The sequence below is a fragment of the Syngnathus scovelli genome, chromosome 13, assembly GCF_024217435.2.
Source record: "Syngnathus scovelli strain Florida chromosome 13, RoL_Ssco_1.2, whole genome shotgun sequence".
Classification (NCBI taxonomy): Eukaryota; Metazoa; Chordata; class Actinopteri; order Syngnathiformes; family Syngnathidae; genus Syngnathus; species Syngnathus scovelli.
Window position 1 is genome coordinate 8,245,022 of NC_090859.1, and position 26,808 is coordinate 8,271,829.

The 26,808-nt window shown below is 40.8% G+C and overlaps 1 protein-coding gene across 4 annotated transcripts in view; it reads left to right on the forward strand.

Annotated features, from left to right (window-relative positions):
* The window catches only part of pappaa (pregnancy-associated plasma protein A, pappalysin 1a), a 79,458-nt gene that overhangs the window by 32,355 nt on the left and 20,295 nt on the right, over positions 1–26,808 (forward strand). For all 4 annotated transcript variants that reach the window (XM_049738754.2, XM_049738753.2, XM_049738752.2 and 1 more), the window contains 7 exons: positions 4,937–5,065; positions 5,941–6,032; positions 7,905–8,101; positions 17,804–17,914; positions 18,463–18,598; positions 18,698–18,911; positions 21,375–21,549. In XM_049738754.2, the coding sequence (XP_049594711.1) occupies positions 4,937–5,065; positions 5,941–6,032; positions 7,905–8,101; positions 17,804–17,914; positions 18,463–18,598; positions 18,698–18,911; positions 21,375–21,549 (1,054 nt within the window). The remainder of the gene's footprint in view (positions 1–4,936; positions 5,066–5,940; positions 6,033–7,904; positions 8,102–17,803; positions 17,915–18,462; positions 18,599–18,697; positions 18,912–21,374; positions 21,550–26,808) is intronic.

The window sequence follows — 26,808 nt, forward strand, 5'->3', positions numbered from 1 at the left end:
TCGATGGGCTAATCCTCTCAGTGATGTGGGTTTCAGAGCTGTCACTGGGTCAAAGGCTATCTCAGAACTGATGTGAGGGGACCTCCCAGAGAAGTAACTCCCCACTCCCCCTCTCTAATTGGGAGGGAACCAGGGATTGACAGCTCTTTCCCATAATATCTAATGACAATCCCCATGGCTCCTTTGTTGAGAGGTCTACAAAACACAGATCAATCAATCTACACCATCGTTAAAAGTAGATGCAATTAAATCCACTCTTCCAAATAATCCATTTAAATCACCCCAATTCTTGCAAGGGCTAGATTTAATCTACCAATTTATAGCCTCTTGTTTACTGGCAATATTTTATTTTCAACGTCATTGTTGTGTTTGTTTACATGGCACGGTTTCTTCATCTCTGTTTTGGTGACTTACCATGGCAGCTTTACAGTGCCGTACAGCGTCTCGGGTGTTTCTTTAAATGATTCTGAGTTAACAAGATTTTTTTTTAGTTAAATAGTGGGCAGTTACTTTCAGAGACAGAAAAGCTAAATGCCTACCTAAGACTCCTTACCCACAGCCCGAACCTATTGTCTCAATCCCACGCATCGATAAATGTCAATGTCCCACTTTGTCTAGTTTTGTCGAAGGCATAAGTGAATCGTTGTCTATACGTTCCATCAAAGATCTTCACATTTCTGTGAAGATCTTCACATTTCTGTGAAGTAATGTGAAATTGTCTTGTATTTGCATAACAGCGGTACCTCGAAATTGAAAGGACAATACTTTGTTCAATTTGAAAGTTGACCACAATGCAAGGTAATAAATAAATAAATAAATAAATAAATAAATAAATAAATAAATAAATAAATGAATGAATGAATAAATAAATAAATAAATAAATAAATAAATAAATAAATAAATAAATAAATAAATAAATGGTTTTGTTGTTTCTGTGCTGGTTTTACTGGTGTCACCAGCAAGAGTGTAAGCAGCAGGAAAAGAAAATCGCAACGGCAAAGATTCAAACAGCCGAACCTTTGGTCACTGGACAACTCGCTCCATGAACTGAGCCACAGCCGCTCATTAAGACCAGCATGTTGCTGGGGCCCAGCCACGAGCTGGTGATAGCTGGAGTCTTGGTGGTGTCATCTGCTACTACAAGGGAAACAACTACCAGGGGTTTGGCTCCCCAAAGGATCTGGTTTAATTCTTTGTTTTGTTTTTACTGCTGTTGTTTTGAGAGACTTGCGCAAAAATGCAAGAAAACCATGCTGGTCTATGCTGGATATTCTTTTAGCAGGGAGTAGATGCATTGCTCAAATGTCAATAATATAAAATGTTGAGATGGCAAAGAGAGATTCAGGTTCAGCATTTAGACATCGAAAAAATATTATGTTTGTGTATGAGCATTCATTTGCATGACACTTCGGGGCTTCTTAAAGAAAATGCAGCCCATTAAACTCTGAAAAGCACTGAAACCATAGATGAATATCACCACCCATATTGACACAAAGACTCTTCACTTGTTTGTTGTTCTTGTAGATGCTGCAAGTTTAGTTATCCGAGATCTCATAGTAAAGAGCAACAAGCAGAAAAAAACACCTTCATATAATCATACGGGATATATAATAACACTCTTTTTAATCTATGTAACTGGGCACTTACAAACAGTGTAAGGCACATTTCATCCACCTTGTAGAGGTACTCAAGATAAAACACTTCATTCCTTTCCGACAGGAATGCCAGGATCCACAATTCCAAATCTTATCAGCAATAAAGACTTGGATGACTGACTTCTTTGGCGGCATGTAAACGGTTCACAAGTGTCTTGTTTTACCTTTCATCTATACCATCCCCAAACATAAGTGAGCAGCAGCAATCAAAGGGTTCGCTCTGCCTGTCTGGCTTTGACAAAAAAGGAATTTTAGGAACTCTGAGAACTTTTATCGTCATTATTGCTGCCATCCATCTCAAAATGGATGACGAGGAGATCCAAAGTGACGGATTTACTGGTTTGACCTGTACCCATGAATATGGATATTCATCCATCAAAACGGCATGTCTTGGGCTTATATTGTCTTAATGTCTCTTCTTGTTTCATTTCTACGACACTCCTTTGGCACTGAAAATCACTTTGATTAGTCAGGACCTACAGTATATAAATAAACCTGCCATGCATGCTTTGACATCAACCACATAAAATTCTTTTGTAGTGTGAGACACATATCTAATTACTAAAATAGGAAGCTTTTTTTTAATATGATATATTGAATTAATTGTTTAATATCTTTCCACTGACGGTCAGCACTGTGGTACCACAAATCTGACTGTTATTTATTCCGTGACGATGATTGTACTTGGACTTAGTCCCAACAAGATCAGGTCTAATTGGAATAATTAATTCCAGAGTACAAACAGTCGTCATCATAAAAGATGTATTAATTTTTACGGAATGCAAAATGTCAAAGTGTGACACAAGCATTTGGCAGCTAACCAATTCAATCAGTGAAAGCTAAAACCAGACGTGAAAATGGTGGTCTACGTTTTTGACTCGCTTCTTCTTGTATAAGAGCACAAAGTGATGGACTCGAATGAACGGTACTCATCGCAAAACTGTATCCAAGACATTTGTTCAAAAACTTATTTTCCATGATGAGGGTCAGTCTTAAAATTTGTTTATCCTTCATCCTGAATTGCGAAACATCTTGATCCCACAACCAAGTGATCAACAATAGGAAATAAGACTCCTGACTTCTACTTTACACAACCGCATCGACTGCAACTGACTGTTTTTGTGTTTGTCTTCCATCAAACTCGCTATTGTCCACATGTTGCCAGGACAGGATGTGCTGTGGTCATTTTTTTGTGGGACTTTGTTGAGTCATCCAGCTGATAACTGATAGTTTTGTGTGCGTGTAAGTGAAGCTTTGTTAGCCACAGTAACTATCATTGTGATGGAGGTGCTTGCTGCATGAGCAACAGTGGTCAAAGCAGGATGTGAGTCACGAATCACGACCTAGTAGGCACCCGACTTGTTTTGTGGTTGGAATCGCTTTAAGGTCATTGCAGGAGCTGATCAACTCGAAAACTTAATCGAAAGACACTAAAATGCTAAGCTAATTCAGTGAGCGAGCTTCTTCATGCTCCATATGTCAACACTTGCGTTGAAGATGCTGTAAATTCAAACATATTGTTTCAATAATACAAAAATCCAACCTAAAATCTCCAACTTTTTTTATTGTTTAATTTGATCTATTCTTTTTTTCCGATTATAAAATATAGACAGAATGAGCAGCTTTTGTCTGTATGGAATGTGTTGAACAAATACAACATAAATAAAGATAAAGCATATAAGAGCAGCCAAGAACCATAGCTGGAGATGTCGTAAATAAAATACCATCACTTAAATACATTTTACCCAAAGTTTCCTCGCACAGTAATCAGAATCAGTCTTTGAACATCTAAATCCACTGTCTGTCCTGCTACTCATTAAAACACTATAACATCACGGTACTTTTTTTTTTTTTTTGTAATTCCATAGGATATTCCTACAAAACTTGATGGTTCACATGAAATAATCTACTTTATCTATCAGTTCTATTTGGCCCTAATTTAACAACGCTGCCCCCAAACCTGTACCTCCCTTACCCCTTTCTATGATTAAACAAAACATACTGTATACATTTGACTCGTCTTACACATTAAACAAGATAATACAGGAGGCTTTATTAAGCTTAACGAGTAGGAAACTATGAGTTTTTTTTTTTGAATATATAATTTTGCAGTCTGACTTTTTTTTTTGGACCCCACACAGATTATTTTGGAGATATTCCGAGCATATCACACAAATATAAATAGTAGGGCATTTTAAGTATATCTAAGTATATAAGTAGAAAACCTTTTTTTAAGTAGATAAAACAACAAAAGGACAATCCTCAAATGTTTGTGTTCATAATAGTATTGTAAAAACACTAAAAAAAACTGTTGGCTAACTGAGTCAAGGTGATAGGATCCTCTTTTTTTCATAGCTGTTTGCTGTGGGAAACAATGCAATGGCTGCATGTCTGAAGCAACATTTAATGAATTACATACATACATAAGCGACAAAACAAAATAGTTGGCGCTGCATACTCTGTGAAACAATAAAGATATGTCTGAAACATTTAGTTACTCTTTTTTTTTTTGCACACGCTGTTTCGGACATCTGAAAGCCTAAAGCAAAACTTAAATGAGAAACTATAACCATAAATAGAAAATCAACTATAAATGATAAACCCAACTATAAGCAAATAAGAAAACTGTAAATGACACATTTGCAAGGAAGTGTGCTAGATATGATTTATCAAGGATGTGAAATACTTAACATATGAGAAAAGGTTTTTCCATTGCATAAGAATTCATGTCATGACAGCACCCTCCTCGCACTTTTACAGTTTTCTGGTTTGTTTGCTTATGGTTTTCAGTTTTTCATTTATTCATTGATTCTTTTTCCTTTTTACTTTCTTCAGGTTGTTTATAGTGTTAAGTTTTCTCATTTAAGTATTGTTTTTTTCCTTTCAGACTTTTTATTTTCAGCCTTCCTTATCATGCCGACTCAAGAAACCGTCATGGCGACATACATCCGTAAAGTGAGTAGTCCTCAATAATTCCAACCATTCCGCTTGTGTGTTCCTCATGATGGTTCTTTGACTCGCTATGATGCACAAGCAAAAGGGAGCGTCTGTGGGCATTGTGTGTTTTGGCTCAAGGAAGCGTCGCTGCTCAAAAGATGCCACAACACACAGCCTCCCGACTCACGCAGTTTTCCACCGGGCTGGTCCAAGTGTCTTCGCAGCGTATAATCTTTTAGTAATTGCGGTTCTCTCTGACGTTGCTTGGAGGCTTCCCGTTTTCCTGAAATGCACAGTCCGTTTTTGTGACGTCGGGCTCTCGCTTTCTGTTTCTGTCTCTCTAGGGATGTGGAGCCACATGTCACGTACACTTATCGAGTCCAAACCATCTCCAGTCGAAGCGAAAGCGTCCCTTCTCCACCTCTGGTACATGAACTTGGGGCAACCTACTGTGGAGATGGATGGATCCAGAGGTGAGCCAAGCTTATTCATACCGGGCATTTTCCCCAATAGTATTTGATGAAGTGTGCTTGAATTTGGGCCTTTTGTGGTATTGTGCCCACTTTCCAATTGGCTGTAGCACTCCTCGTTCTTGCTGCCCTCGGTATTCCGTCAGATCAAATGCGTCTCCTAAAAGCTAACATATATACAGTAATTATGTCCAATGCATTTCAATGGGCATCAATTAGTCACAGATTTTGGCTATTCGCAGGCTGGTCTGGTCCCTATTCCCTGTGGGGGTCCGCGATATAATTTAAAGTTGTAATATTATCATTGACTAGATGGCTGTGCGCTGCACCAGTTCCTTCACTACCCCATATTAGACCGTGAGTCGGCCTATTTTAGGATACAATTTCGGACGAGCATAATAGCCGAATAATATTACATTATCGAATTTGTTTATTCTTGTGGGGAAAAAATGCCTCAAATGAATTTTTGCCCTTGTAATGTTGGTTTGCCGTTGAGCAGCTCGTGTGTCCTTTAATTGTATTTCTCAATGTGGTTATTTTTGAATGTTAAAATAACCTTTATTATTGAGGGCTGAATCTTTTATATATTCAATAAGCATGAAATATATCAAGAGACTGTGATGTCCATATTAAAAATTAGTGTTACTTAGTTAATGGTTAGTATAACACCATCTTACTTGGCAGCTTCATTGTGTTTAGGATTTCTTGACTGCTGTATTTTACCTACACATTTCCAATAATATTGGATCCTCATGTACGTGTGCCTTAATTGTGCGAGTGTACACACGGAGAGACTCGTCTACTGTAGACGTTCCATTGTCTGTTGTTAGGCAATTTTGAGTGTGGATGTTTCCTTTAACCACCTCCTGATGTGTCAGTTCCAAAGGAGAGGAGTGTGATGACATGAATTCCATGAACGGTGACGGCTGCTCCAGCCAGTGCAAGAAAGAGCCTTTCTTCAACTGTGTTGGTAAGTTAATTACATTCATATTATGTTGCCTGCAAGTCCATCCATACAGTCAGAAACCCTAAAAGCTTTGCCCTTCTTTTAAAAAGTCTGGAAATCATTACGTTTCCAAGAGGTGACTCATCTTACTTTACATTGTTAATAAATGACTGGCATATCCGACATTCTTTTTCACCAATAGATGGATGGATTTCCTGTGTTGCTCTCCTGCTGCAATCCCGCCCTCCACATTTCTCCCCACTGCTTCCCTGTTGCGAGCGTGCATGTGTTTGTGCATGTACACGACATGCGAGCAGGCACATGCTTGTGGGAGCTTCTGTGAAGTGGCTGCTTTAATTCCTGTTGGATTGCCGGATGACTGTATTGGCCCTGTCGTTTTTCCACCAACTGCAGGGCTCGAGTGTGTGTGTGTGTGTGTGTGTGTGTGTCTCAAATTATGCACAGAATTTGGATAGCATGATGGCAAGCAAACATACTGTCTACTTTCTCTGCCTCCCCCTGCAGGCTTTTCAGGCAATATTTTAAATATGAAAGTATAAAAACAAGTTAAACACAATTAAAGCAAACAATGCAAGAATAGACGTCGCTTACGTATGCTCAACTTTGTGATGTAAGTTACATCCTTCTTTTATTATTATTGTGAACTAGGTAAGTTAGCCATATTGTACTGCGTATGCTTAACCGAGACGACATTGCACCCAAAACCATATCTAATTAGCACATGATTTTGTAATTTATGATATTGTACTGGGTTGATATATACTGTCACCGGCGGTGGCATTCTGTGCTAGCATTGCAAAAAGAGAAAGACGTATTGAAAGGAAAATGCACTTGGGTAGTTAATTCTTCAGATCTTAAGCTAACGTGTCGCGACCCATGATGGTGGTCATGGTTCACTTTCCTTGTTGCATTACGTTTGTCCTGAGGTAGACTTGGAATGTTTCTTTTTAATTTTTTTTGGTAGTGTATGCTGGTTGTAGGTCGTAAATTGTTGACTGACAGAAAATCAACCAAAATTACATGGTCAGGTCAAAGAAACGAAAGAATCGAGATGTTGAGCTCTTCATATAACTTTGCTGTTATGTAATACTAGGTCCTCAATAAGATGCAATTTTTACACACAAGGTGTCCAACAATATTATAAAATAGAAATATAAACATAAGATAAGGCTTTCAAAATTTCTTCCACTTGAAACACTCTACCCTTTGTTCGCCCACTCTCTTCCTTTTACCCCTGTAACCACCATTTGTACTTCCTCGTGTCTCAATTTTGCCGTTATCGCCTGTTTCTATTGAATGCAAGGCATCTGTATGCCCCCTCGGTAGCCCCTCAGTTCGCCTTCCAGCGCAGCATAGAACTGACTTTGGTTTTTTTGCACTGCACTGGGGAGGGCTGGAATTTCAAGAAGGAGGCCCTGGCCAACTTGGCACGGAATGTCGTCTTCTCTTCCCTACTCTCCTAAATGGAAGCCCACCAGCTAACAGCACAGCGCTTTAGCTGTGAGGCCTTTCTCCTCCAGCCCCATCAACTTCCACTTTCAAGCTTTGAACCCGGTGCGGGATGTCTGGAAAACGAGTAGTTGTGTCTTTCTTTGCCTCTTGACTTTGTCTGAAGCCCGTACCAACCCTCAAATTCCCTTCCGCCAAGGGAATTGGATCACCTACATGTTATCACGGTTTGCTTTAATTTATTCCTTTAGTTTTCCTTCTGAACCTCTCGGGAATGTAGCTTCTTTTCCCTCCCTTCTGTCTTTGGTCGGCTGTCTTCTCATTGCAACGAGATATGGATCAAAGGGATATTCCGAAGGGTAAAAGACCTGGAAAAGAGTTTGATAGCGTTTGACCACCTTTTGTTGTCTTTGCATTCATTTGCAGAGGAACCGAGCATGTGCTATTACTATGACGGGGACGGCATTTGCGAGGACTTTGAGAGAGAGACTGGCGTTCGAGACTGCGGCCTTTACACACCCAGCGGCTTCCTGGACCAGTGGGCATCCGCTGTGGATGTTTCCCACGAGAAGAAACCATACTGCTCGGGAGAGGTTGCGGCTGGTTATCCTGCTGTTACGAAGGTAAGGTCATTTTTAAGCCTTCTATCCCATCCATCCATCCATTCATTTTCAATTCAGCAATACAGGTATGTTAAAGTCTATTACAGCTGACTCTGAGAGTGATGTGCGGTACGCCGTGGAATCGTCAATGACTAGGCTCATATACATAGACAAACTAAAATACATGTTTTGAAATATGGTAGGAAATTGAAGTCCCAAAGAAAGCAAGAGAACACACAAATAGCCCAAACTGAGATTCAAACCCAGAACCTCTGAGAAACACACACAGGCTTGACAATAATGCCCACTTTATATCCTCATATATTTCATTTCAATCCATAGATGACATCATCATTTTTTGCCAAACAACTTATTTTGCCAGTAAAGTCATTTTAAAGATTGGGACGTTTAATTAGATCGCCCCCCCCCCCCCCCCCCCCCTTCCCCTCCCCTCCCCTGTGGCAGATGCATAAATTTGCCTCTCTCATTAGAGTAATGCTTCCAGAAGACGGGACACGAAGCCATTGATTCCACCCGAGCGTGGTGGAAGCATTGATCTGTTGCCGTTGGGACGCGATGGCACAAATCATTAGGGCGACACATATATCAAGTCGACCAAAAGCCTCATGTATGTGGAAGGGCATAACCCTCGAATTCCCTCTGGGGCGTTGACATGTGCTACATAAAACCATCTCCTTCATGTCCTTATTTATTATTTCTCTTCAGTGGCTGGTCTTTTTACAGCATTCAAGGCGTCCAAAGCAACTAAAGGATTCCCCATCTTTCCACACTTTGTTTAATATGAGAGTAACTCTACTATGCATCATTAATCTTCATACCAAGAACCATTTGAGTTTTTCAAAGTCATGCGAGTATTGACTGTGCTTGTTCTTTGCTACTGATGATCACTGTAAAACGTCATTTCTGGATGGTTGTGGTCAGGGAGAATTTGAAAATGACTTACTGTGTCTATGTAACAATGCCATGAACGTCGTCCATCTACATAGAGACCACGTGTCCGGGTCAAAAGGTCATGAGTGCATTTCTATTCTCCCTTTATATATTTTCTTATAATGACAATCTGGGTCTAAGGACGCTTGGATAGCTGTTATCTGTGTAGGGTCGGTAGTTCTCCAAGAAATCTGTCGTCCCCTCTGTCAAGGACATTAGATATCTTCAACTGTCTAACAAATAAAGATGATATTGTTAACCTATTCCTATCTTTCACCAACCACAACCCTCTATTACAGCTATAACTCTAGCACCATTCTGAACCATTAGTAAGCCTAAATTTAACAATTTCTCTTACCATGTCCTAATCTTCACCACTGAAACTAACCATGGCAAACCCTAACCCTAATAATTTCTCCCCCCCTTTCTTCTTGTTGGTGAATGTGAGCCAACGTTAAGAGCGTTGAGTGACCGTGCATAAATGAGATTAAAGTTGACCCTTTCTCGGATGGCTAAGCTGCTATTGTGAAAAGGTTCCTTGAGTTCAAAACTTTGTGCTTTGGGTACACCTCACTCTCAATCTGTGTCACTTCCTCTGCTAATCCTTGCGCAATAAACGTACTTTAAAGAAAATACCCTTTGCTACATAAGTGATTTTTATGCCTTGTGTCTGGGTTTTCCCTTCTGGTCTCTGCTCAGCTTACCAAAGAGTTTATCATTTGCATCCATCTCCATGTATCATCGCTGTCCTTGTAGTGCTTGTTTTCTTTCCAGAAAGGGAGGCAAGGCCATAACTAACATGCATCTCAACATCTTAAGTGCTCCTTGGCATGGATTCTATACATCTTTTTTTTTTCCTCCAGGATGGATGTACGACATAGTGTCACACACTTGAAAAAGTGGCTGTGCAAATGAGCAGATTTTTTTTTTCTTTTTAAACTACATCACGTCACCTGTCCTGTTAATAGCTCGCTTCATCCCATGTGGATTAATTTCAAAGCGCTTTGATAAAGTCTGGCGAGAGATGTCCTGATAGAAGACGGCACATTTTTGCGGCGTTGCAAACGGTTGCTTTTTATATTCTGAATGAGCTTGTTGAGGATAGGACATCATTTCCCCACGATCTCATAAACAAGTCCTGTGTTGGCTTTGTGTATCAGTTCTTTTGATGTCCCACGACAGTGTTGATTCCGTGTGTGCCTCTACAAAACGAGCAGCTGCGATAGGAATCTTTACGGATGCAAGAAAGGCAACAACAGCGCAAGAAGGCACTTGAGGAGAAAGAGAGATCGTGTCTCTGCACGAAATCTTAAGTTTAGCCTGTGTGTGTGTAAAAAAAAAAAAAACGTGTGCGTGTTGAGAACCTTTTACACATGCATTTATGTATTCGACTGTAAAGCAGCTAAATCGATAAGTACTTGCAGCCATATATCATGTGTTGAAATGCTGATCATGCGCTTTTATAAGATTTTTTCCTGCTCAATTTTAAAACTGCAGTTTTTCTGCCATAGGTTTTTTTTTTTTTATTGTATCTTGGAAAACAAGTGTAGGTCCAATCTAAAGTTTAGCAGCATCCTTTGAGAAAAGGCAGAACCCTTCTGGCTCAAGTAAATGCAATCTTGTGACTAATGATGAGATTAGTTTGGATGGGTCCATCGCAGCGATTTTATCAAAACTGCACATTTTTAGGTGAATGTTGTTACTTTTCCAATTTAAGGGGTTAGATGCATTGACGGATGGGGTTAGATGTCATAAGCGAGGTTAGTACAGTCGTTGCTGGAAATGATATATATAAGTTGCCAAGAAAATGGTTCTTTGTTTACCATTGTTCTTGCAAAATATCTTTAAATGAACAATTTGATGTATGCTGTTACATCAATGACCTCCATTCAGTGATTAGCTCAGCTCCCCCATTAAACCTCAGGTGGTCCATGTTGCTTGATCTTTAAGCAATCACACAAGCACCCCCTCGACTCCACTGGGGAATTAAATGCGCTACAGTTGTCATCACGGTGAGCAACACACTGTTCTCTCATCAACAAGGCTTGACTTGAGGGATTGAGAACTAACTGACCTTTGTGTTTGTTTGTACATGAGTGCTCATTTGCATGTACATCGGGGGTTAGTGCACATTCCAATTTCAGATGAAACAGCAAGGCAGGTGATTTCTCTTGAGATATTTGCTGCCCAGGCAATCTCTGACGCAACCCCCCCCCCGAGCATCCCTTGAGAATGCCACCCTTAATTATACATAAGTAACAGAAGGGGATAACATTTGAGTTCTCTCATGCTGCCAGAAAGTGTTTCTTTATGAAGCTCATCCGTGTTGAGGTGTTAACACATGAATGAGGCTGGAAAAGAATAAAATGGAGTGATAATAGAATCATATATGGAATTGTTATTGCCATGGAAAGTACATGAGAGTGAAAATTTGGACTTGAGCAAAAATTCGATTAGTAGCTAACTCACTCACTTATCTGGCAATAAAAACTCATTCCATCCCAAAGACAAATTTATGTCATTTCAAACATTCACATTCAATCCCAGATATTTATTTTTTCACAAACCAATACTGACTAAAATCTTTGAATGGTTGAGACCAAGTCCAAACCGAGACTATGTTAACCCTTGCGCTATGACTAAATCAAATCAGCCCATCCCCAGGTCTCACAGACGTCAAATTTGAAGCTTTTGCGCAATCTCAGTGGCTATCCAAGCAAATATTAAGAAATAAAATAAGTGGCCCACTTTTGTCTTACAGCGCCCAAAAAAGCAATCGGAAGCACCACGTAAAGGCTACTGTAGAGCAGATACTCACATTACAGATGAAAAAAAAAAACAGTAGCCGGGCTGCCGCTTTCAGCAGGAGAGGAAAGCCAGCTCTTTTGGCACAGACTCCCTCGCCAACATTCCCTCAAACCGCACAGACCTCGTCAGGCAGCATGCCAGTGACATAAGCGTGTGGTAACATTAAAAAGAAACCTCTGGGATGGCGTTCCTTTTTCCCTTTTGCTTTTCCCGTTTCAATTATTATTGTGGCTCTGCCATGCAAAAACCTCAGTGCGGTCGGTGTGTTTTTTTTCATGGCACTGTTGACCCCACATAACATTTTCAAGCTGTTAATATGCAAGACTTTGGTCTTGTTCTGCTCAGCAAAGGGGACCACTGACTGAGGGACATTTATCCTCTCAGCAGACCCATCTGTTTTCAACTTTCCGCCATCGCACGCCCACCAACTCATATATGTTAGATTGCGGTCGATGCTCGCTACCACCCAGTCTTCCCTGATGAGACAGGCTTAGGTAAACTGCATAATTGCCCTCCCTCGTTAGTGCTTAACAGCCTCGCTCTCAGCAGGCTGCCGACGTCACTGCCATTAGCCGTGCACCAATGAGACCGTGAGCCTCAATGGTTGAGGGTGGGACTGGGTGACAGGACATTACCTCACACGCCAGGCGCTCACCAACATTCCGGTAAACCATGGGATGGCGTTTGGAAAGTGATGCCGTTTCTCTCTCTGTTGCTTGTTCTCTTTCCTTCCGCAAATACCTCGCAGCTGCTTACGTCTCCTCAGGCTTCAAATTCATAGTATGTATGTTTGCCAAGAATCTGAGGAATAGACCTAAAAACATACCTGTGGCAAATATGTTTTGATGTTATTGCGTCAATGGTTTCCAACCTCTGCAATGTAAAAAGCCCATTGCAGCTAATGTAGCCTACTAAGGGCTAACTTGAATAGCCTTCATCTATTCATTACCAATTGGAGTCTATCACAGATGTGGGTGAACCTGGACTACAACCTAGATTGGTTGCCAGTCAAATTCCAAGTGACAATTTAAACTGCGAGGTAAACCTGCAGTTACTGAACATGAATCTCATGCATAGCAAACGTGTCACCGCCGGTAATTCATCAATACAATTTATTTTTGTCAATTCTCAGAACTCATGCACAAAATTTAAGAAGGTTTACATTTAGATATATTGCATTACGTGAACGACGGGGATTGTGTTCTTTATTTTTGATTATGCCAAAACATTCCACAAGATTCTTGTCTTGGAAAGATTTTCTATGTACTAGACAGTTTAGCCGTTTGTCAGACTGGCCAATACATTGTACCTAGCCCATACTTAAGACTAAGCCCATGTTGATTCTACAAGTGATTTGTTAAGTCGTTGGCACAAACAGCAAACAGTCTAGTCGTTAATATATCACAGCAAGTATCCCAATTATTGACTTTCTTAGGAGTGGCATAGAATTATATGGAGAGGGCTTGCCAGCATGAAAACAATCACTTTCTCTGGCTTATGTGTTGCATCTTTTCATTGCCAAGTACAGTAAAGATGATCTAAGTGAAGAAATGACCTCATGCTTGTGTTTATTGATAGGGTTTATTGAGTTGAACCAACATTCTGGCTCTATAATAAGAGCGAAAGCCGGGCAGGGTTTGATCATTTTTCTACCTGGATGTTTGTCATGCTTCAGTTTTGTCCACATTCAGTACATCACCCTGTAGGAGTCATTAATATTGCCATGACTTTAACTTTACCAACAGTGTTTCCCTCTTTAATCATGACTTCTTTCTCTAACATTTCCTCGTGCCCACAAACTTTCAGAGTAATGAGTCCGACAGTTGCCCTCTCACTCTTTTTCTGCTTGACTTCCTCTCCTTTCCATTGCCCCCTGGCTCCACATTAATGCTGCTGTTAGCTAAAGTAATGTTTAACAAACACTAGCGGGTGTCTACAGATATGGTCGGTTGCTCTGTTGCCTGACCAGCCAGCTGGTACAAATTAAGACCGCACGTATTCCCTGTGAGGTTTTGTTCCGAGTGGACACCTAGAATGGCATACATGATTTAATATTGGTACTTTCTTGAATTTGTTACAGGGGCTTATTGAGTTATTTTTTAAGGATTGTGAACTTAGTGTTGTTCCTCCTGTGATGACAGGACCAAACGTTTTGGAAGATTTAAGGTTGTTGATCTCAGAACAGTCGCTGGCTTTCTCTTTAGAATGTGACTGGTAGAGGGAAAAACAAGTTCCATGCAGCAATGAGTCACTATGGTTTGTTTAGACGCTTCGAAGACTGGTGACACCATTAAGACAGTCGAAACTAGCTTTGTGTTGGGAGAAGTGAGGCACTCGTAGTAAAATGGGCAATAAAATGTTTGCTGAGAGTTGGCTGACTGTTTCATTCATTCATTCATCATTGCGTTGGTAGTGCGGTGGTTCACATGGCTGACTTGCACACAGCTGGCATAAGATTGATTCACACTCAATGCCCCATTCACCATTGCACCGCGACTGACTGGCGACAAGTCCAGGGTGTAGTCCTATGGCTACACCCGTAAAGAGCTGGAGGTTAGGGTTCAAGACTGGATCCCTTACCATGTGTGTGTCACTTCCTTTCAATAATCTCATAGTAAGGAAATCTCAAGTGCGTTCATCCTATTCCTAATGAATAAAGGTTGCGGTTCCAGAATTCTGTCAAATGAAGTCATTTTGGCGTAATACTGTAAAATATTAAGCCACAAGCAAATACTTTAAGTGTGAAAGTCAGCAGTATACAATTAGTCTAAAAGTTAGCTTGAGGAAAGCAAGCAAGTGCTCCAATTATCGTATTTTCCGGACTATAAGGCGCACGTAAAAACCTCCAATTTTCTCAAAAGCCGACAGTGCGCCTTACAGTCCGGTGCGCCTTGTATATGGACCAAATTCCTAAATTTAAACTGGCCTGAAGCATTGTGTGATGAAATCAATCATAAGTGGCCCGCTGAAGACTATGAATCATGAATCAAAAAGACCATGGATCATTATTTTGTGATTATAAAGTAATTTGTTGCGTCTGAAGTTGAAATTAAAAAGATAAAATGGAGAATGATTAATTTGGATTAAAAATCTGACATGATGCATTAATGGTGCGCCTTATAGTCCGGTGCGCCTTATATAATGACAACGTTTTAAAACGGGCCATTCATTGAAGGTGCGCCTTATAGTCCGGTGCGCCTTATAGTCTGGAAAATATGGTACGTTCTAACAACGCTCACAATTCCCTCGAAGTATTCACATTTTTATTCCTGTAACGCTAAAGGCGTTGGTGTCCCATCCCCACTTTTCACAAGCAGTAACGCTCCTTGTTTGTCATCGCTACGCACTAACTGTCATTGCAATACCTCGCTGAGCATACCAGTTTAAATCATCCATATCTGCTATCTCCTCCCCTTGTCTCTGGGCACCTTGAGACTATAAATATTCTGTGTAGCACATTTTGTCATCTCTTCCCGCTGTGATATTACGGCTGTTTTAATCAAGCAATCAATTGAAAGGTCTGCTAGCGGGCGGTATTTCTTAATAGCCAGACTGAAGGAGGGCAAATATCTGTGTTGTCATATTCTTTGCAAAAGGTTTTGTTCCAGTTTTGCCTCGTTACATTAACGTGTGCTGATTTTGGTGTTGTACCACTCATATGCAAACTACCGTGTAGTCTTGCCTGCCAATCACTTTTGTGTGAACAGTCGTCTTGGCCTTGAATACCGCAGCCTACAAATATACAGTTACTAATGCCTTTGACAGTTACTTTTGCCTCTAGGGGTGGGCTGACTGGTCAGTATTGATACAGTTTGACTGTGATAGAGCTAAAGTCATCTGGTTTTCATTCAACTCATGTATTTTCCCCCATTTTCTCGTTTTTATTCTATTGAGGGAAAGACTCATGGCAAAGACATCGCAAAGACTACCTGTCTCAAATTTGTCAATAATAGTGACATGACTAAGCAGATGTTTGTCCGGTCTCGCAGACTTTGGCTTTCGCAGATGGTAAACTGGTAGAAGTAGCCTTGGAATATTAATAATTGTTTCCATGTGGTTTATTACTCAACCTGTTATAAAGAGACTTCTATAAATGTCTGCGGGGTTCTGTAGCCCTCCCCTCGACGCATTCATCAACAAACGTTCATTTTTACCGTCCACCGGGACACATTTTTGGTCTTATTATAATACCTGATCATGGCTCAACGGAGTCCAAGGAATGTTTCCCTGCAGTGTGTTTGAAGGCTCTTGCTACATCACGACTGTATCAAATTAAGCTTCTTAGGTTAACGCTAGGCATGTGAACGCAGGGATTGGTTGCACATTTTGGTTTTCTCAAGAATTTCTGATCAACCTTGGTACAATAGCTCAGTTGTTGAAATATGTTTTTGTCCAGTGATGATCCATTTATAAGTGATTGCAAGATCCACAGTGGTCACTCTTGCAAATTTCATTTTTGTTCCATGGAATAAAAATTCAAAGTATTCTTATTGCAAACTCTGTCTTTTGATAGCAAGGGCTAATAGAAATTGAGTTTGTGAATTTCTGCTGACATGACATTCAAACTATTGGTTTACTATGGACCGTAACAATGCCCTTGAGTGAGAGATCCATTGGTCTCTGCTTTATCTCAGAAAATATGTACAATATAGACCGAGCTTGATAGTAAACTAACCTGACTGAAATACAGGTATAATATAACTGGAAAAGACAGTAATGATCTTAAAATGAAACCTTAGCGAAAATAATGTATTGAATCAAAATCATTGCTTCGTCACAGATGGGAGACAAGTGACCGATTTAGGAGTCTTTGGGATCGGATGATGGAGAGACAAATATATAAACAGATGGTGTCTGTGGCTTTAAGATCAGATGAAAGGTATTGAGCCATCTTTACAAAAGCACACAGTATTGAAGACAGAAACTGGTTGAGAGGAGGAAGGTGAAACACTACACTGGAACGGTGTGATTGATGTCACCAGGATGCTTTGTTTTGCAAGTTGACCACCATTTGAAGTTCCACTGGCGTCAAAAAACAGCTTGGGGTTGAACTTCAGGGGTGCTACCAAGAATTTTTTTTTTCTTTTTTGATGGGTGCCCTTCCTTTTACAGCAAGTCATGCAAACACAGTGTATTGTTACTTTCTCGTCTTATGATTCCAATGATTGAAAGGCCCTTTACAAGTAACCTGCACATTATTCTCAGCAATTAGCAATGACCTGAAAAAAAAAAAAAACATCACAGTGTCATGGGACTCTATTCACAAAATGGCATTTTCATTCTCATAGGAATACTCATTTCTGCTGCATCAGCAGAAAGTATAGAGGCCATGTCAACAGATTCAGGGAACAGATAATATGGGCAGATAGATGGATAGGACAGTTTTTCCACGGTGGCAGAATCTTACAGTAGCCCCTGTAGCAAAAACTCTCCGGTTACGGGTGTCCCATTTCACTAGCTCAGGACAGTGGGCGACACGGGCCGTCCTTGTTTATCTGCCCTCCAGTTGCCTTTGTGTTTGCTAATCCTTTACTTTGCGTCCACTTGTCACCTTTTTCCTCATTGTTACTTTTGTTTCTTTTCAATCTATGATGTTTTCTTCCTAACCTTCTTTCCTATGCTTCACCATCCTTTGACAGCAAATATTGACACGCAAGACAATGTGGACCATTTGACTCGTTTTCTTGAAAACCAAGCGTCAGCAAATTTGGAACTGTAACAGCACTCTAGCGCCTTGTAGTGGACAGGTGTAGCATAACATTTTAAAGGCGCAACAAACTGGTTTTATGTAAAACAATGTGTTGATTGACTGAAATAGAAACAAAACAAAAGGGCCTGGTCTTTGGAGACCAATAAAGTTAAGCACAAGGGGCACAGGATGGCTCGAACATTCTTGGTCTACTACAACTACGAGTCAAAATAGTAGTATATGTTTTATGCCCTCTACTTCTTGTCTTTCCTTAGACATGTCAGTCCAAGGTGTTTGATCTATCTGATGGGGTTTCTCAATACGCCTGGTTCCCGTGTCACGACGCCCGCAAGTCTCGGTGGGGATACCCAAACTTTTGGCTTAAGGTAAAACCAGATTTATTTCCGTAATTTAATTGATTTAATGGCTCAGTTGACAGATGCAACATTTGAGTCATTCAGGTTTTAGTGTTATAAACCAACTAAAAATCCTTAGTGTTTTACATTTGTGTCTCTAACTGGATCTAATGTTGTAGACTGTTATGTTAGCATGCAAGATGGTGCAACAAGTGAATGAATTGTCAGTTTTGATAAGTGTTATTTGATTGCCACCTTAACATTTTAAACCAGGACACCATGCAATGCAGCATCGCATCATATCCTAATTACAGTGGCTGCTTTCTTTAAAAATACTGAAAAGATGCTTAAAACCTTAAACATACATCTTGGTTTTATAACACCCTGTGTTCGTGAACCATTAACTTTTAAGATTTGGCTGAAAAGAGGGAAAAATGCCTAAAAGAATGTGACCACATAATACAGTAACATTTATGGTGCAATATAAGCAAGCTGAATATGGCTCAGAAGAAAAACACTTAATAGCGCAGTTAGTTTCGCTCATTGGAAATCTGGGCTTGTCTTCTTCTCTTATTCAGGCCCACTTTTCTCACCCGATGGTGGCGGCAGCGGTGATTATACACCTGGCGGCTGACGGGACGGGTTACATCGACCAGACTCAATGTAACATCACCGTTCAGCTGGTGGACACCAAAGAAGGAATCCATAGTCTTGGCAAGAACATTCACATACTATTTCTTCTGCGTCCAGTAGAAATATTTGGTCTGTATTTGGTCAACAAAAGCCCAAACTTTTCTTGGTCCTTCTTCACAGGTGAATGGCGACTGAGCTGCCGTACAAACCCGTTGGTGATTCCAGTGAGCCACGACTTATCGGTGGCCTTCTACCACACCAAGGCCATCCTGGTCATGTTCGCCTCCCGCCTGGTGGCCATCTCCGGTGTGGGTTTGCGCTCTTTCCAGTCCTTTGACCCCATCACCATCAGCAGCTGCCAGAGTAATGAGATCTACAACCCCACTGGTCAAAGGTGAGTAAGCAAAATGTGCCAACATACCACAGGCCGTACAATTGATTCCATATTGTCAAACTTTGCTGTCATCGTTTATTTCACGATACAATTGTAGTCTGACTAAAATTAGTAAATGTAATAATGTGTTTATGCCAAATAATGACGTGCCATACCAGAGGAATCAGACATGCTTCATTTACTCCAAATCAATCTGAGACACAATTCCGCGAATGTGCTAAACATTGCCTGTATTCACTGGGAAGTTTATTTATACGTCCCTGACGGACAAATTTCCTCTGACCAGAAATGATTCGTTTAACTCCCCAAAGTTTAGCAAAGCAGATGTCTCGATTTCCCCACAAAAACACACAACTAGAATTGCCATTCAAGAAAATATGAATTGGAAAAATTATACATATATAATGTAGCACCCTAAAACTTGAATATAAACCACACAGCACGGTTGAGGGTCACGTGTCAGAATCTCATGGAATGCTAATCATCATTAAAGCCATCTTCACATAAAATAAGTGGAATTTTTGTCTCCATGATTCTATTCAACTCCAACTCTTTATGAGCTTTGGTAGGTGCTGCTGTTCTTGTTAGCATCAGAGTTAGCTGTGTGTTTGTGTGTGTGTTCGTGCATGCGTGCGTGTGAGAGGATGTGTGGAAAGCCAACATGTGATGCAGCCAGCCACTTCAGTCCAACACCACCAACAATTGTTGATGTCATTCCTCTGGGTTGTTCATTGGACCACCAATGCGATTTTGTAGTAAAATTCGTTCTTTTGGAGATTTGGTACTATTTTGAATTCAAAACCTTTTTGAGTGACGAGTCACTGAACCACAAAAAAAGACGACATCCGACCGCACGTATAAAGGAACTCGCAGTGTTTACCCGATTGCCACACCGCTGTCACGCATGCAACTGTTCGCACTGATGATACACACATATATATACACACAAACACTCACGGTTTTGCCGCGCCACATGTTTCAAGTAAACATCCACAAAGGACTCTTGTGTCTGTGAAGGTGTGCGGCTAGCGATAAAGCTCTTTATGCTGTTTGTCATGTGTCAAAAACTAAATTGATTTAGAACTATATCTGCAATGGATGCCAACACATGCTGATTTGACTAACCATCATAGTCGAGAATGAGTTTGAGGCTTCATTTTGACGGAATTTCTCGTTTTGTTAGCGTAGACGTCAGCTTTCGCAAAGGTCTCCCGTTTTTGTGTGCCTCCATCTCCATTGCTGCCTCGTTCACACACATTTCCTGTAACATTCCAAAACACCACATCCCTACCCCTCCACACTACCTCCCCTCATCCGCCTCCACTCGTTAACAACAGTAAAAAGCTATTAAACGTCACTTTGTGCACACCGTTCTCCCGTTCCGTTTTTTCGTGCCAGTCCACAGTTAAGTATTGAGTTATACGATGCACAAGGCTTAATATTGACTGGTTAAATCCAAATTTATGACAAAAGGATTCCAAGTACCAAAGAATATAAAGTACCTCCGGATTTCCTCCAATTCATTGTCCGCAACTGCTCTACTATTTTTCATCACCTTTATATTTGAACAGGATATTCTGAGTATAGTTCTTTAATTTCCTTGTTATTTTATGCAAATATTTTATGTACAGTATTTATTTATTTGTTTGTTTTCTTAACCAGGTAAGACAGGCAGTTACAATGCATACCTCTGGTTCAATGCCTTGCTCAAGGACACTTTGACAGCAGACAATGATGGGTGTTGGCATTCGAACCAACTGAGCGACAGCTGCTTCTGACTGGCAAAATCAGACTGTGATTGCATCATTATAGTGCCACATGTCGCCCTGCCTTGCATATTTAAACATTTTATTTGGCCTAATTCCATTATGAACAATACATTTTTACGCTTGTCAGTTGCGGGATGGAACCATTGGGCATGAACGCATATAAATACAGTAGCCTACATACTACGTAGGCAGCCTGTGATTCAGTGGAAGGGGAAAAAGCACTTAAATAAGAAAGATTACAGCTACAAGAGAGGCCGTAAAACAGAAATGGATGAAGAGATAAAACTCGAGATTAAATTTCTGCAGTCCAACATATGCGCACACGCACACTTTCTCTGTGGACCCCCCTATATGGTAGACTTGTAAAAAAAAAAAAAAAAAAAAACTGTCAGTTTGACCGTGCAGGCATTTCACGAGCATGAAATGCCAACGCAGTCCTTGTATCTGCCACTCTTCATTCCGACATGTCACTCCACAATGTGTCGATCCCAGCCTTCACTTCTCCTCCTTCATATGCCAAATATGGCTATCTTCTGTCTCCGTGTGGTTTATCGATCCACTATGTAAAGCAGTCATCGAGGGACAGATGTGGTCACTGACATTTTACATTGTTACTTCACCCACCTCCATTTGTTATCATTTAACTCGTTCACTTTCTTTTTCCCTCCCCCTCTATCTATCACCATCTTCGCAGTTGTGTACATTATTCGTGCGAAGCCATCGACTGCCAGGAGCCCTTGATCCGCAATGCAGAGCTCAAGTGCAACAACGCTGGCCGCCATTTCTACAACGGCGACCGCTGCACCATCTCCTGCAACTCAGGATATGTCCTGCAGATCCACCAGGATGATGACATCATCAAGAGCCAGGTGATGCACAACATAGTCTGTACATTACAAAGAGCATATTGGGACATGCGTGCCAATGTGAATGCACACACGATGCAATCTTCAGCACACAAGTGGCCAGGAGAGAGCTTCTGCTTGCCTCTGCACTTCTTTTGTCACCTGCCAGTGCCACAGCCAGTCCCTCGGGTTGGGTGAGGTAGGGGGAAGGGGATGACATCATCCAGGTAGACATAGTGCGGCACTGAGGAGCTGGGGAGATGTCCACCCGGCGCCTCCTCTCTGCACATGTGAGCGCCTCATACCTGTTTAGTCCCTCGCCGAGAATGCTGCGCCATCACCTCAGACAGTCACTTTGTGTGCCTGTCGCTCTGCTGGGACCATGACATCATCGCGTAGTGTCTGCTCCCCCTCCCTTCCCTCTTTCACTCCCAGCCTCTCTCACTTCCTTTACGCATGCGTGTGCACACTCACACACACACGCACACACACACACACACACACACACACACACACACACACGCACGCACGCATGCACGCACGCACGCACGCACGCACGCACGCACGCACGCACGCACGCACGCACGCACGCACGCACGCACGCACGCACGCACGCACACACACATACACACATACACACACAGTGAAGCCACTGTTTAACTGCATAGATTTGCTACCGCGTCGGCACATAAAAGGCACTTGCATGTAGAAACCGACACGCATACGGGAAATTGCACTCAATGCCCTGCATAAACAAGATACACACAGATGCAGGTACATGCACTTTTACAAGTAAATAAACAAACAGGAGAGTTGACGCCATGCCGTAAAGTCGTAAAATTGGCTTCAAGATTCTGGAAAGGCCAGTATAAATGCTTTATCCCCCAATATGGCTAACGTTGAAGCCAGAATAATAAGAAACGAAATGAGATAACAAATTGTCCAATGAGCTTTTATGCATAGCCACACGTGTATGATGATTTAAAAAAAAAAGTGAGCAGACTTTCCCATACTTTAGTAAGTATTGTGTCCTTTATAGCTGTCCCTGATGTGTCCTCTGCTCAGTGACCCGGTCTGCACTGTACATGTGCATAAAGTGCCACATGGGAATAATTACACCAGTGGAGTGCGGCGGTGCATTTACATCCACAAACACAATAGTTCCCCATTGAGTCTGAGCGCGTCGCTAATTGCATTAGGGTTTGATTGACGCCGCACTTTGTGGCTATTCATCAATGCCAATTCATTTAGTGCTAAATTATGCTTTGTTAGAGTGGCAGGGGCAGGTATATGTGGAGAGAGTGGAGGGGAGGGACAGCGGCAAATAGGAAAGACAGTAAGGTCTGCCCCATTTTGTGTACAGTTATTTAAATAGAGAAGACTAACCTCAATCAAAATACTAAGATGTGTTGAGCAGGACCGCCGAGGAAGACTAAAATAGGTTGTAGGTGCACCAGATGATGGATTTGTTTGAAGGAAATAACATCGTTATTCTCTGTATACATGTAGGAGTCTTCATCATCACACATAAGGCGTTCGGGCAAACACTGACCTTTTGACATTTTTAGAAATGTGGCAAGTTTTCAAAAAAAGTCAATTATAAAATATTTGTTGTATACAGTTTAAATTTATTCACCATCATATCAAGCCAATTTGTGGGCTTCGTACCTGTGAAAAATTACCTAGATGAACCCTCTTGGGAATTTTTTTTATTGGTGTTTAAGTGGCAGCAAAATAGCAATTCGTTTGAAAAAATATTCCAGAATGTGTAACACTTTCATTAATTCTAAAAAGATGACTTTCCTCAATTTCCCCAGTTCTTAAAAGAAACAACTACTGATATGATATTGAGACTCTCAGTCAGTTTGCTGTCTAAAGAAGACAAAATGTTATCTGCTGATTGAAACAGTATTATGGAATATTCAATGAGAAATGTTAAGAAATACTGAAAAAAACAAAAAACAATGGATTGATCATTCATTTATCCCATAGTCAATGAAGAAAATGATGTAGTCAAATGTCCAACCCCAGTCAGAGTCATTCTGAGGTCACTTCGAGGGTTTGGATCATTTCAGCGATGAGCCATGTTCCTCTTGACTCTTCAACTTGGCTACATACGTATGTTCTTTAAGTAGGCAGACAGAAAACCATGTGCCAAAAAACATCAACATAAATTTGCGAAATGATTTTCAAATGAGCCTTGTCCTGTCACTGGGGGCACCTAAATCACTCCGCTCAGCTCACATGTCGCCGATAATAAAGCTGATGCTGCAAAGTAGTTCTGCTGACAGAATGATGTTTATAATTACTCTATAGAATGTGGTGGGGTTGAGTGGGGGCGGATGTGGCTTTTTTTTTTTTACGCCTGGGACATTTGTCGAAACACTGGACAAACAAGACAAACGTGAAGGAGATTTAAGGCAATCACTGTGAACGCCCATTCTTACATCCCAATTTCAAAAGCGAGCTGAGTCACGAGCCGTCGTTCCATTGCAAAGTCAAATCAAGTTCAACAACACAGAAGTTGAACAAAATAAAATATCAGATTGCTTTTATTCAAAGTGAAATTGTCTGTTTTCTATTGAAAAGAGCTTTGACTGTTAGTTTCCTGTGCTTGCGCCAACTGGCGAGCAATATGCTTGTGATTTGTGATCAAAATAAGCTTGTTCTTTTAATATTTTACATTATATCAAGCTTGTTCTTTTAATATTTTACATTATATCAGTTGGGGTAGGAAAGCCCCTTTGACTTTTTGAGGACAATATTATTCTTAGACCAAACTGCTAATTTGAGTGCTTTCCCTTCCATACAAATTCACAAAGTCTTACTGGTGCGTTTATCTCGGTCAAAATTTGGGCGAACTACCAAATAGCGGCCATGTTTGGTTTGGGATTATGTTGCAGAAAATAAAATCATGTCTGAAACTATATCTGGACCACCACTTGATGAAATACTATATATATATTTTTAAAACTTATATATCTATTTTATATGACAATAATGTTAAAATGTTACTTTGCCTGCCATCCATGGCTTCGCTGATAGTTTATATTCTGGTATACATTATTCAAAATATAATTACTTTCAATGGGAAATTTCTATTTGAAAGTAAACCAAAAGTGTTTCATGGAATGAATTGTGGTTGCCTTGTTGCTCGAGTTGAAAAGTTTAGCAGGCAGTGTCTTCTTATCTTCTTCCATTAGCCATTGTATCTTTGTCATATTAAAAAAAAAAGATCCAGGAACACCTTCTTCTCTGGATATTTTCTCCCCAATCCCCCCATCCGTACATTTAAGTTGTAAATGTTGCAGCTGTCTGTTTTCCACTTGAATCGCTTTCAAGTGGTCAGAGAACACTGAGTACTGGCACCACAACTGACTAATAGCCATGGTTTCTCATATAGACATCCCTTTCGGGCTCTACTGGCTTGTCGTAATATAACACGGCAACTTGAAAGTGCTCGGCGAGCTGAATTACGGCCGTACTGTATGTGATCAAGACAGCCCAACTACATATTAGATTTAGAGTGTGACCAGAAGACCCTCTTAAGTCTCTTTAAGGCGGTGGTGCATGGTGTCAACGTGTGACCTGTAAATGTGTGTGGCCATGCGAGGAGGGGGCCACTATAGGCTCCGTTCAGACAAATGCCGTGGAATGTCCCAGAGGCCATTACCTCCAGTACGGAATTAATGCGTATTAGACGATGACATTATTTTAGTGAAAGGGCATTTGAAGTAGGAAGTCAGTCAGTTCATGTGTACGAAGATGTCTTCTACCGCTTTTTGTCTTCTACTGCTAATTGCAGATACCTTTGAGTTAATTAAAATGTCCTTGCATAAGATAACGTATAAGCAGCTATAGCTAACTTGCTAAATAACAGAAAATATATCTAAAAAACTAGTACCTCCTACTACCGAAACTCTGGACAGCTGAGGAGCTCTCTTTCTAATTGTCCCACCTCAATAGAGTCCAAACACTTTAACCCTCATCAAAGTTCTGGCCAAATTGGACCTTGCTAATTAAAAAATGCAACTCTGGCAAACTTCAATAATATCTCAGCGCTGCGTCATCACTATTTAGCTCTTTCCAGTGACAGTTTTTGGGCTTCATTTTTTTAAGCTTGTAAGTCAAACCAAAAACCTTCACACAAAAAGAGCTTTTTGCTAGTCATGTGACGCAGCAACACTCATTCTAATTAATTTCAGAAGTATGTTTGAATCTTTGCTTGAACTTGTATCAAATTTCAAAAATATTCCCTCTACAGCTATTCGGGGTTTTAGACCGGTTCATTCCAATTAATTTTATTCGGAAATTAATTTTGAAAATTGGAGCTTGTTGCGGTACCGCCGCAGAGCAACACATGGGGTTCTTCGTTGTAGATATACAGTTGCTTCCAGCTAAAATATCCGTCTGCACCATGTTTGCGGATTTTATAACCCGAAAAGGTTATTATGTGCTTAAATCCTTCAGTGGTTCTGGTTCCTTCTCTCATTCATTAGGTTACAATGAGCGCTTATATTGTTGCCAGAGTCGAAATCCTTACTGGGTTTTGTCGCTCAAAGACTCTCTGATGTTACTGTTTTTTCTGCACACAAATCATTTTTTTTTTTTTTTTCACAACAGCGGTTGGCTAGACATCAAGTCAACCTCAGCCAAAATACCAGCGGGAGTCCTTTTTATTGTACAATACAAGCTTCAAGTCTACGCGTGTCCAAATTTATACTGAAAATGTGTTTCCTTTGCTGTTTTAGTGCGTCAAATCATCAACATAATGAACAGGATAATGACATATAGGTTGTTTCCATCAAACCATTCCGAATGTGGTACTTCTATATAGCGCCATTAGAACGTATTAACAAAATACAAGTGCAGTATATAGGCCGCAGCCATACTTTTCACATGTGCTCATGTGTTTGTGTGCCGCTTAAGGAAAAGCTCTGGCTCGAATGAAAATGTTGTCCTTCTGTTGGTTCTTGTGTCTAATAGGCTGCCTGGCTTGAATTAGGCAGAGTGGCCAAAGGTTGTTAAAGTGGCTACTGGAGGAGCGCTAGTCAGCTGTAAAGTTTTTAAAGGAGGGAAACTTCCCACAAATTTACACGCACAGCGGCACTCGCAGCCTTACGTGCCCTATAGCAGCCTACCACAGACCTTTAACAGCACTCAATATTGTCATCGGATGGCTTTCCTTTGCGTTTGAAGAACCTTGCATGCGTACCCTTTGTAATCATATTAGCTCCCAGGGGATTAATGACTAGCTTTTACCGCGGCCTCGCTCACATGGGA